Source organism: Halichoerus grypus, chromosome 9, assembly GCF_964656455.1.
Source record: "Halichoerus grypus chromosome 9, mHalGry1.hap1.1, whole genome shotgun sequence".
Lineage (NCBI taxonomy): Eukaryota > Metazoa > Chordata > Mammalia > Carnivora > Phocidae > Halichoerus > Halichoerus grypus.
The window spans coordinates 9,374,148-9,387,262 of record NC_135720.1 but is presented as its reverse complement, the minus strand read 5'-3'; the positions used below and the strand labels follow the sequence as shown (position 1 = coordinate 9,387,262).

Genomic DNA, 13,115 nt, shown 5'->3' with positions numbered 1-13,115 from the left:
TATATATATATATATATATATCACACACATATAAATAAAATGTGATGTATATATATATCACACACACATATACATACATACATACATACATACACACAATGGAATATTATTCATCCTTAAAAAGGAAGGCTGAATAATACTTGGATAAACCTTGAGGACATTATGTTAAGTGAATATTCCAGTCACTGAAGGCCAAATACTGCATGATCTCACTTAAATGAGGTATCTAAAATAGTCAAACTCCTAGAAGCAGAGAGTAGAATGATGGTTGCCTAGGGCTGGGGGAGGGGAAAACAAGAAGTTGCTGTTCAATGGGTATAAAGTTTTAGTTATGCAAGATGATTAAGTTGTAGAGATTTGCTGGGTAACATTGAGCCTGTACTTAACAATACTGTATGGTACACTTAAAAACTTCACAGTATAGATCTGTTAAGTTCTCTTACCACCATAATATATTGAGGGTCTAAATTTATTTTGAAGTCAGTTCCTTGTTCATTTGGTATTATATTTTCTTCATAAGCCTTTATTAATACCATAGCATGGTGGTGGCTGCGGTTGGATGCAGAGCCCCTGTATGAGTGCCAGTGTTTGTTCGGATGGCTGAACTACAAGATTAAGTTTGCCAGGGTTCCCTGTAGCATTCCTGAACCACAGATGCATTGTTGCTCTTGTCAGCCCTACCCTTGACATTGAATATATCCTTGTGTCATGTTGAGGAGAGGTGACATGTGTGCTGCTACCAGTGACATTCTCCTGATTAAATTCTAGGCAGGCCCCACTGAGCCCTCTTCTTGACTAGGCCTCAACCTTGGCCTATAAAACTGGATTCTTGGGGCGCCTGGGTGGCTCAGTCAGTTAAGCCTCTGCCTTCAGCTTGGGTAATGATCCTGGGGTCCTGGGATTGAGCCCCGCATCGGGCTCCCTGCTCGGCTGGGAGTCTGCTTCTCCCTCTCCCCCTGCCTGCCGCTCCCCCTGCTTGTGCTCTCTCTATCTCTGTCAAATAAATAAATAAATAAAATGTTAAAAAAAAATAAAACTGGATTCTCATCACAAATGATTTCATAGGCACGCGTGTGTGCACACACACACACACAGCCTAAGAGGCTTGAACACTAGCACAGTTGCTGTCAACGCAAGCTGTGTTGCTGAAGATGACAGCTCCAGCCCCCTAACTTCTTGCGTGGGGAAACGCAAGGCTGCCGAAAGGATCTCCTCTTGTCCCAGACAGCACCTGACTAGTGCCCCTGCAACCCGTCTCTGGGGGTGTGTAGGACCCTCACTTCAGCAAGCACCAGTTAGCAAGCCCAGATGGCCCAATCACAGGGACAAACCCCGCCTTCCATTTTTTGTATTTCTACTTCTGACTCTGCTCAGCAGCACCCCCTGCCGGCCCCCATCATTCCTTTAAAATGCCCAGGCACCTCCGTACAGATGGAAGTGGAGTTCAGTTCATGCTGGACTCTGTTCCTTATGGCTGTAGTTCCTACTGGTTAAAATCTGTTCTTACCTCCTTAGCTTCTGCTTTTATCTTTGACACCAGTCACAGGTGCTGATAGGTCGGCTCCCCTCACTGTGTACTCTGTACAAAAGCTACTGGTGAGCCAGAGACTTCACTGTCCTCAGAGTCATTTCGGAAGTCATTTCATCTTAGCCCTTTTGTTGAAGAAGTTTATTAGTAGCCACAGGAACAAATTACTATTTTCAAATACTGAGAAATATATTTAGATATATTTTTAAAACTTGGAGCATTTTAAAACAGGAAAGGATCTGAGAGCCCATTTAATAAAACTTTTTTAGCTGACAGAGGAGACCAACACTCAGGGAGGTAAATGATGAATTCAAAGTTACATAAGTAGTTAGGAATTAAAATAGAACCAGATACCTGGCCAGCTGACTCCCAGTACTGAGTCCTTTGCAAACAAAAAGATGTTTCCCCCAACAGAGTCAGACTGTCTAACCAATCAGGCTAAGCAGATTCCAGTGTCACTTAGCATCTCCTTCCCAAATTAAAGGTACATATTTACCCCCAAGGACCATGTGTGGTGAGTGCCTGTGCTGGGCATTTTCACCCTACTGCAAAGGTCTGATACAGAGCTGTATTCCTAGAGCATTTTTCTCTACCTCATTCAGTGCATACCTAAAGATATATGTTTACGTATTTATATATGTGTGTGTATATATATATATAGTGCATACTTAAATATATATATTTTTATATATATTTTAAGATTTCTGTTTACTTGAGAGAGCATAAGTGGGACAAGGGGCGGAGGGAGAAACAGGCTCTTCGCTGAGCAGGGAGCCCGATGTGGGGCTCAACCCCGGGACTCCGGGATCATGACCCAAGCCAAAGCCAGACACCTAACCGACAGAGCCACCCAGGCGCCCCTTAAATATATATTTTAATAGTACATTCACGTGGTTTAAAATTGTAAATGTTCAAAAGGGTATACGATGAAAATCCCCTTTCCTCCACTATCCCCGGGCCACCCAGTTGTGTTCCCCAGACGTAATGGCATCTCCACTTACTATGTATTCTTCTAGAGATATCCTAGTTAAATGTGTGTTTTAATTAGTCTTAGACCATTTCCCTCCACCCCCAGAACCCATGTGTGGTCATCTTAGAAGGGTGAATAAACTTAAAAATGGAGTCTGAAAGATATGGGGAAGAATGTTCTAGCAACAGCAGTTGTTTAACATTAAAATTGATGCCTGAGGCAGATAGAGTATTTCCTTCTCTGAAACTCTTTGAACAGGATAGTATGTCATCTTTATGAGGTAGTTTTTAAGTGGTTATTCTGCAGTGAAGCAATGAAATGACCAAAATTACATGTTTAGCCCAAAGATACAAATTTTTTATTGTATTTTTGGTGAGTATTTTTGGTGAGATTTCTTTCCCATATTTATCAGAATAAGTCCTAAAAAGTCTGTTTTAGAAATGATTGTTGGGGTGCCTGGGTGGCTCAGTCAGTTGAGCATCCAACTCTTGATTTCAGCTCAGGTTGTGGTATCAGGGTTGTGAGATCGAGCCCGGCATCCGGCTCTGCACTGGGCATGGACCCTACTTGCCCCTCCCTCCCCCAACTCTCTCCCTCTTCCCCCTTTAAAAAAAAAAAAAAAAAGAAATGATTGTTAGAGTCAACTGTGAAATTACATTTCATCCTTTTTATTTAAACCAGGAAATATTCTGTTAATCAGTTGAGGAATTCTGTCATTTACAACAGTCTGGTTTCAGTGACTCTTTTTCTTTAGTTTCAAAATACTCAAATCTGGCCTTGAAGCATTTGAAAGCTAGTGCTCTGAAACTCCAACAGGGAGGTCTTTCAAAAATAAAGTTTTACTTCAGTAGCATCTCTGAACAGAAGATTCCTTCTAAAGGGCAAAGGGAGATCATGGTTTGTCCCTTCATTCCTCTCTCCACTGTGGCACATTTAGACATTTGCCACCAGTGGGGCTGAGATTACTAGTAGGAGCGTGTAATCACTTTGTTATCCGCTCCCCTAGCTTATTCACAAAAGCAAAATACATGGACAAAAAGGTCAACTCCTTCTGGAACTAGTTCCAATGGCTGCTAGTTAAATTCTACTACAAAAGAGGTGAACATTTATAGTTAGGAATTAAAATAAAACCAGATACCTGGCCAGCTGACTCCCAGTACTGAGTCCTTTGCAAACAAAAAGATGTTTCCCCCAACATGTATTTTTATAGTTGAAATTTCCTAATGTGGTCTTTATTCAAAAATGTAGATGAATACCGGTCTCCAAAAATAAAAGTACTGATGAGATATTATCACCGGTTCCAAAAGTAAATCTTCTGAATGATTTTACATCTTCTTCTTACCACCTTTGGCTCGTGGCTTGGTTCATTTTAAATTACTGGTAATAATTGTGTTATATTTTTAAGTAATACATCTAAAAATAGTTTAGAATGGAGTACACTGATATTAAACACTGCCTGCAATGAGGGACAGCCATTGAATGGGTATGGCCTGAGGGCCAGCAGGTTTCTACCAGCCTGTTTGGTTCTCGTTGTAGACATGACAGAGGGAGTATTGTCCCGGCCCCTACGTGAAGCCTGCAATCCAACAGAGAAAACAGCAGGAAAAATATGAGACAGAAATTTACTTCGTCCATTATTGAAAGTAGTTTGGAGGCCAGTTTTATGGGAGGATTTGAGCATTGGTTTATAATTTAAAAAAGAAAGGAAAGAAGTTTTTGCTTCCTTTGTAGGAAGACTTTGGGCACAAATACATTTACCAATAGTCCCTGAGGATCTGCCTGTGACAGGCAGCATGTGAGAATTTGGGGTGCAGACCTGCCCTTGAGAAGCTCACGGTTTAATGGGAAAGTCAGGTGTGCGAAAACAGAGCAAAGTTGAGAGTACTGAGGGGCCATGGCTAAAGTGAGATTAATTCCGTGTGGTGGGTCCCCAAAGCCTTCCCATGTGATGTCTGAGCCCCTGTTATACTAGACATTGTACTGGACATTGGAGATAAAACACAAGTCACAGTCTTTGCTTTGTTGTAAGAGGACCTGGCTGTGTGTGTGTGTGTGTGTGTGTGTAGATTGGGGAAAGAATGAAGTCATGTATTTCATCTGGGACATGTTGGTTCTGAAGGGCCTTTGGCACATTCAGGCGTAGGTGGCAGGTAGGAAATACCAGATGTGGGAGCCTGGAGCGTAGGGAAGAGGCCTGAGCAGGGACTCAGCCCTGAATAGGGCCTTGGGGCCATGGACACAACTGTAATCTCCTAGAGAGGGAAGACAGCCTAGGGCCAAGCTGGGAAGGAGCCAGCACCAGCTTATCTAGAGCTCCAGAATGAGGGGGTAGAAGCAGAGACTGATGTATGTGCCTATTTGTGTATTCATGATTATTAGACTTTTCTGTCTTGTTCTCTTAACGTCCTTTGCTCACATAAGCTTTGTCTCATTGGAAGTGATTAGGCATGAAAAGAACTTGAAATAGAGGAGATTTTTTAAAATCTGATTTCGTGTTGTGTCGGTGTTCTTCAGTTATCTGTGACGTACCTGTCCCCAAACAAAGTAACTTCTTCCATCATTGCTTGACAACTAGACTGTTAGTGCTGCTTTTCCCCCTCTCTCTGATCTTAATAATGCATTATCTTCCCAGGAGAGCAGTAGTTGGGATTGATTCATGGTGGAGAATTTGGGGGCTGGCTTTAGTGTAATGTTGAACACTGATGCCTCACTAAATCACCCATCCTTTATCCAGAAATTCAATGTCTGTTCTATTGTCTGGTATCTGTTCTTCTCTAAAATGGAAAAATGTGAGCATTACTCAAAAGATTCTTCCATGCAGAGGCATTTCCTCCCTCCCTTCACAAATACTTACTGCCGTGTGTCATCTACTATGGCAGGCCCTGGGGAGACAGTAGTGAGCAGAGCACACATAGGCCATGTCCTGAAAAGCTTATAGCCTAGCACAGCAGTCAGACAGAAATCACATAATGGCACAGTAAGGTCTGAGAACAGTGATGATTGCACCAGTGGAAGACGATAGGGTGATGTGACCTTGTAACGGGGGGCTTGGGAACTTGTTTGGGATTGATACAGATGATTAATTGTGAGTACTTGTGAAGAATAACTGTTGGCCGTGGCCTGCTAACGAGCTGTCTTTGTTACAGCAGTCATAAATGATAAAATAACCCCCCCACCCAGCACCGAGGTACATGGCCTCTCTTCAGAGCAGACTGGAGCAGTGAAGGAGAATGTAGAAAGGGGGACAAAAACAGTCTGCTTCTTGGGGACATCACCCGTGACATTGGCCTTACAGTGAGGCTCCCACATGTCTTTTTCTTTTGAAATATATCAATTAGGGGCGCCAAGGGGGGCTCTGTCGGTGAAGCGTCTGTCTTTGGCTCAGGTCATGATCTCAGGGTCCTGGGATCGAGTCCCGAGTCAGGCCTCCTGCTCAGTGGGGAGTCTACTTCTCCCTGCCCCCACCCCTTTCTCAAATAAATAAAATCTTTTAAAAAAAGAAATATATAAATTGTACATTTCAGTTAAAATTATGAGAACTCCTGTTCCATCTTTATCACCACTGAAAACTGCCTGGCAAGCTCATTCAGTGCCTCCTTGTCCAGGGCTTCAGCAGGCCTGACCCAACTCCGGTGCCCCCGTCCCTCTGTGTCTGTGCCTCATGAGGTCTTCGAAGACATGCCTGCCAGTACTTACTTTCTCCATTGGCAGCCAAAGATTCAGCATCTTCTAAAAGGTTTCATTGTGTTCCTAGTAGTTTGTGTGTTTCTTCTTTAAGCTGAGTGCAGTAATAGATTCCTCACTGCCCCTAGAGAAAACCAATTTAGCCTTTTTTTTTTTTTTTTTTTTTTTTAGTTTTCAGTCATTAAAATGTAGACATGTTTAAAGGAATATTTGATGGACAGTCAATTCTAAAACAGCTCTGTAAATTCTGTGAGCTTTTTACTACTTAAATGAAATACATCTTCCCTTGCAGTTGATCTATCTTAATCATCAGGATTCATGTCCTAAAATGCCTTTCGATGGTCACCGACTTTACTTCATTTAACAATAAATACTACTAAGTGCCCTCTGTACCCAAAGCTGTTAGGTACCAGGGGGACAGCTGTGGACAGTCTTTGCCCCCAGAGCTTAATGTCAAAATCTTAACAGCAAAAAGAGGCAAGGACCTAACAAGCCCTAAATAACTTTCCCTTTGTGTAAATCCTAGTCTTTGCAGTAAGATAGCCTGGTGGCCTGACCACTTAATGGCCTTGTCAGCTGCCCTAACTTCTCAAGTTGTTTCTGCATCTGTAGAATGGAATTTGCATGCTTCTCACAGTCATTGCTGATGGATACACAGATCTCAGTAAACACAAAAGATGTAAAGTTTTAAATGCCAACAGATGCAGAAACTACAGAGCCCACCACACAAAGCAGAAGAGAACATGGTATATTCCCCCACAGAGGTCCCACTTTCCATTGGCCCCGAGCTTCCCCTTGGTGTCATCCGTGGATGAGCCAGCTAGAAGACACAGCTCCTGTCCGGGGCTTCTAGCAGCCGTGAGATGCTCCTCTGCTGCCCTGGCTGGCGGGGTGCGGGGGGATTGACCCTTCCTCTGCCCTGCCTGTGCTTTAACTCTGACCATGTGTTTACCTGCACCCCCAGCACGTTCCTGAGTGTGTGTGCTCCAGGGCCAGGTGAAGTGAGGGGGGGCAGCCCTCCACACACCCAGCTGTCAGCCCATCTGAGCTCTGTATCTACAGTGCTGGTACTTAACTCCCAGGATTATTTTGACAATACATGAGGTAAAGCTCTTAGTACAGTGCTTAGCACGAAGTAAGCACTCAATGAATGTGTTAATACTGTTAGTACATTATAACATTAATTATTAACTAATACATTAATACCAATATTATTCTTAGATAAATAGAACATTAGACAAGCTATTTCAGGAGCATCTTCTTTCCAAGTGTGGTTAGATAACCTGCTTATATAACCAAATATATTTTCTCTTTTGTCAAACATACAGCTGAAGTTTTCCTTCTAAATTTGAGAAATTCTTAACTTTTGCTGCTGCTTTTTTTTTTTTCCAAGAAAAAGAAGTGTCATCTTCTTAACCCTCGTTTTCTAACCAAAAAACCCAAACATGCAAACAAAAACAACCCACAAAAAGTGAGGCAGTGATTTTGCTGGTATTATTTGTAAATATCCATACAGCATAACAAATGTGTTTATTTTGCCATTAGTCACATTTCAGTATTAGAGGACTAAAATTCTTGCAGTAATAGCCAGCTAAGTTTCTGGTACGTAATGCTTTGGTATCCCCTAAGCTACTTAACTGCTCTGTTTTTTTAGTCCTAAATACATTTTGTCCTTCTAAACAAATTGCGGTGACGAGGTTTGCCGGAAACCTCAGCCCCTTTTCCTCGTCCGTCAAGGGTCCTGGTCCTTGCTTGCAGGTGCTGTTTGGCACGGCTGACGGGCAGGTGATCGTCATGGACTGCCACGGCAGGATGCTGGCCCACGTCCTCCTGCACGAGTCCGACGGCATCCTCAGCATGTCCTGGAACTACCCTGCCTTCCTGGTGGAGGACAGCAGTGAGAGCGACACCGACTCGGACGACTACTCTCCGCCCCAAGGTAGCCAGCAGGAAGAGAGGGGTGACATACACACAGCACACCGACTTACTGGGAAGGGCTCTGGAGATGCGCAAGGCAGGATGGCGGACGATGTGGGGCTTGACTCGGCTGTCTTCCTTCTGCCTTCCCTTTTCTCACGATCACTGCTCAGGTTGATGAAGCTCCATTGGCTTCGGTTTCACTAGACATGAAATGACCCTTTCCGTGTCCCTAGGGTGTTGTGGGGCTTGGATGCTTAGCAAGAATAAAGAGAGCTGGAGATGAGGAATACTGTGCTATTACTATAACTTAATCTGTGGTGTTCCAAATCCCTAATGTCATTAAAGCCCGTAGCTTTAGTTGTGTGAGAAAAGGATTAGTTCTGCCGGTAATGCAGGCCAGTACGCTGGGCTGCCATCCGTGCCCTGTCTTTATTTTGGGTGAAAACTTCCTGTTCTCAGCTCAGAAGAACCGGTCTTCCCCACCCATAAGCCTCACAGTGGTGTTAGATTAGATCCATTGGCATCCAGTTTTTTAACATTTGAAAAGGCAGGGAAAGGTTTCAGGCTCTTGGTGGGGGTAATTTCAGATTCCAGCCTCCTTTGCCTTTGCATGTCTTTTATCCCTCAAATGTGTAAGAGACACCCCCCCCCCCAACCACCACAGACACACATCCACACAAAAGCAGAAGAAGCCTTTAATGGCCACGCCGGCCATCACCGACAACAGCATTCAGCACTGGCCTGCTCGGGGCTTTGGCTCTTCCCCAGTACTCCATCCCTCTTTTTGTTAAAGGAAAATATATTATGAAATCGTGGCAGATAAGACGTGGCCAGACTGCTACAGGACATCCACCCTTGGCCTGGACAGCTGCGTCCACGCTGTTCACCAAGCGCCCTTAATGGGCTGGACGGTTTCTCCCCTTTCCTGGGACTATGGGCATGTTCATCCTGTGAAGGGCTGGTCTAGAGAATATTCTTTAATTTTGTCCCCCAACAGCATCTGCCTCCATTGGTACTAGGAGTGCTCTCATTTTGTCTTCTCCTGTCCCAGATGTGATATAATACACGATGCTTCCCAGAGACAGACACATACTCATTCAGTCATTTGTTTAAGGAGAAGATGATGTTTGCACAGGGAAGAAACTTTAGATGGGCGGTGGTGTTTCAGGATGGGTGGGGCTTGGGGAGGTGGCAGAGAGAGTACTTCCATTTGAGACCCTTTCCTAGTAGGACCCTAGCCCTGAGTGAAGTATTGATCATTTCTCCATCCTCATAGGAATAAAGTCAGTGTCTTACAACATTGGATACTTTTCAGCATACTTTTAAAACAGAACTTGACTAGATTGAATGCAGGCTTACTCAGCCCCATGTATTATGGGAAGAAACAAGATCCAGAGACCAGGTTTATAAAGCAGGTTAAGAATAAGTCCAAGAATAGAATTTAGTCCCTGGCTGCTACTCTAACATGAGCCATGGGGCAGTTTGGAGCATGACTGGGATTTGCCTTTCACATAGAAAAGGGTTTTTCTTGGTGGCCCAGGGAAGTTGAGCATCTTAAAGTGAGCAAAGGAAAGTAACATCTGAGGATCCTCCACAGGCTCACAACCCGAGTTGGGGGTGAGCCTGTGGATGTCAGGCCGCCCCAGCCTGGATGGCTGCCAGGGATGAACTCAGCATGGGTGTGAGGCCTCCAGGGTTCTTCTGAAAGGACCCTGATTTATCCTGGCCTGTGGGAGGGACTGACTTTTACGTTTGAAACAACATGTGGAAGAGTCCAGAACATGACCCATCACATCACGGCTTTTCCTTAGCGTCCGTGAGTACTCCTTGAACTTAGAAAGCAGAATTTTCTTTATACTGGCTACGCACTGCAGATGTAGCAGAATTCTTTACGAGCCACATCCAGCCTTGGCCTGTCTCCAGATTTGGGGTCTGTTATGGTAAAAACTTGACAAAGAGCTCAGCGTGGCAGCTGTGGCTCCTCGTTTCTTACAATGTTCAATGAAGGAGCATTAGCTTTGAAAAGCGACTTTTCTCTGTGCATTGGGCCAGGATTCAGAAATCGTTTCCATCCCTCTTTCCACCATCCTTACACATTATATGACGTTAAAATAATTGATGTTTACACATCATTAGAAACATGACACATTAACACACAAGTTAATAATCTTTTCACACATATTCTCACCACCATACGACAGAGCCCAAGGGACCCCACTTGGTGCCTCCAGGGTTAGCTGCCCCCGTCTTTCTTTGATTCCAGAGTTCTCTGGTAAGCATCTCTCTGGTAACCAACCTTGGGTAGGTTCTGAGTGGTATAGAACCCGGCCGTAATCGGTAACATCCCAGCCCAGAGTCTGATCTACAGTGTCAGGCAGTTTTTCAGGCCGTCTGCAGGACTACAGCAGTGCGCCCTGGATTGGGGTCATGTGTGCCTTGCCTCCTTTTCACTCAGCACTTTTGTCCCGGCAGACGGTCCAGCAGCGTATCCCATCCCGGTGCAGAACATCAAGCCACTACTCACCGTCAGCTTCACCTCGGGGGACATCAGCTTAATGAACAACTACGATGACTTGTCTCCTACTGTCATCCGCTCAGGGCTGAAAGGTACAGAAGGCTGCACGGGACCCCAGGCCCACACATCAGCCCTGTGTGTATTTGCCTTCCAGTGGGTGTCCTACGCCCAGTCCTTATCCGTTCCCATCCCTCTGCAGTGACCTCTTCCAGGCTTAATGGAGTCTGTTAATGAAGGCCATTTCCTTTCGCTCCTCTGCTTATCTGACAAGTCGATACCCAGGCTTATCGTGAGGAGGGACTCCTGAAGGTCTTCGTCTTTCTGTTCTTTTCCTGCTATGACGAGAGTGATCTTTCTCAGGTGTGTGGTGTTGGCCTCTGGCTGACATTATGTCTGGACAGTATCGGACCTCAGCACCTGCTGTTCCTGAGGCAGCAGACCGTGCACGGCACAGCTTCACAGAGGCCCCCGTTACCTTGAGGCTTATTAAGGAGCTGATGGTTGCGTGGTAAAGTTACCTCAGCAGCAGACTGTGGAGGTCCCACAGTTGCCAGACTGAGGCACTGATGTAAACATCAGCCGCCAAGTGCTGACACTTTTCCTGACAGATGTTATGAAATCTGTTATCTCACAAGAAAATCGCTGTCCGTGGGCATTTGGTGTGTTCCAAATTTTGCAGTTTGAGAATATTCACGTTGTGACCCTAATGAGTTCTTTGGAAAAACGGTTCTGTCTCTTCAGGATTAAATGGTGCATGTAGAAATTTCTGGACTGCCTCTGGTCTCAAGTTAAAGGGACCTACTCTAATCTGAATGGGAGATCAAGGGCAAATCAGAACCTGCAGTTCAACTTGCTACTTTCATTCGGAACTGGCCCTCAGACCAGAGAGTCCTGTCATGTGCTTCTTGTCTGAATTATTCAGGAATCACAGGGATAGGGAGACTCAAATCCATATACTTAACTGTTGATTGCCTGGAATGCATCATACCTGCCTGCATACCCCCAAGCACTTAATAATTCTATTTTAAAACTATAGAATTTTTTTTAAAGATTTTATTTATTTGAGAGAGAGAGAGAGAGAGTATGAGCTGGGGGGGAGGGGCAGAGGGAGAGGCAGACCCTCCACTGAGCCAGATGTGGAGCTCAGTCCCAGGACCCTGGGATCATGACCTGCGCTAAAGGCAGACGCTTAACTGACTGAGCCACCCAGGCACCCCAAAACTATAGAATATTTTTAGAAGTTCTGCTCCCTTTTTTGGGTGTCCCATTTTGCTGTTTCAAAACTATAATTGTAAGGAATTATTTAGCCTATAAACTCCTGAGGGACATGAACTATGTAGAAGTCCTTCTTTATACCACAAATGGGCTCCTTTAGAAGCTAAGTATTTTTTGTGTGTGATGATGATAAACTTAAATTCCTTGGGCTTTTCTGTGTTCTTTTCTGAAAGTTCTGACCTTTGTGGAGCTAAAATGCAGGGATGGTCATCATAAATTCTCACATATATTTAGTAATCCAAGCTCTTCTTTTCTTCTTCAGAAATTCTATTTTCAGGGGCGCCTGGGTGGCTCAGTCAGTTAAGTGTCTGCCTTCGGCTCAGGGAATGATCTCGGGGTCCTGGGATCCAGCCCCACATTGGGCTCCCTGCTCAGCAGGGAGTCTGCTTCACCCTCTCTCTCTGCCCCTCCCCCCCACTTATGCTCTCTCTCAAATAAATAAATAAAATCATTTAAAAAAAAAAGAAACTATTTTTAAACTTTTAACCAAGTTGATTAATTTCATCAGAACTTGCCTCTAGTCTGGAGTCCTGAACTTTGTTCCTTACTGAGTATCTGATCAGGACTGAAAATAGCATACTTACCACTCAGTCCCACTGTGTTCTTTATATAGCAAATTTTTCTAATTCTTTGCCATCTTGCTTACCTGTGGAAACTGTTTTTTTCTTTCTTGGACATATTGGTTTGTTTTCTGTCTTTCCGACACATCCCCACCAGGTGTGTGCTGGAAGATTAGGAACACATGTAAGGTGGCTTATGAAGGTAACCCAGGGTGGCCCTCCCAAATGTGCAAGTTTTTGACTTGAGTTTTATCCTAAAAATATGGTCACATTTAGCATTCTTTTCATTGCCTGACTAGAAATCTAAATCTAATATGAAAGTGTTTTCAACCTTACACGTTCATGGGCGGACATGCTTTTGCACAGACTCTTCTCAATTGTAAGAAGTTAGATGAAATTTAAGTGAGTCAGTGTCATCTGTTAGGTACTGGATATAGGCAGTTTCTCTCTTCTGTCTTGGTTTCAGAATATTATGAGGACTTGGTCTTGTAATATCAACACCAGTTTTTTTTTTTTTTAATTCATTTGTTTTTTTTTGTTCACTACTTCATGGGGTATGTTAATAAATAGTGGGAAGAAGTAGCCAGAATGCTGCCAAGATGGCATGTGGCAACTTTCTCCATCCACGGGAATCTATCCTACTGTAGACAGGTCAGTTGCTTA

General features: G+C 44.1%; 1 protein-coding gene across 1 annotated transcript in view; it reads left to right on the top strand.

The window, feature by feature from the left end:
* TULP4 (TUB like protein 4) overlaps positions 1-13,115 on the top strand; it is an 82,193-nt gene that overhangs the window by 34,588 nt on the left and 34,490 nt on the right. Inside the window, exons 4-5 of the mRNA XM_078055855.1 lie at positions 7,941-8,121; positions 10,575-10,709. Of these exons, the coding sequence (XP_077911981.1) occupies positions 7,941-8,121; positions 10,575-10,709 (316 nt within the window). The remainder of the gene's footprint in view (positions 1-7,940; positions 8,122-10,574; positions 10,710-13,115) is intronic.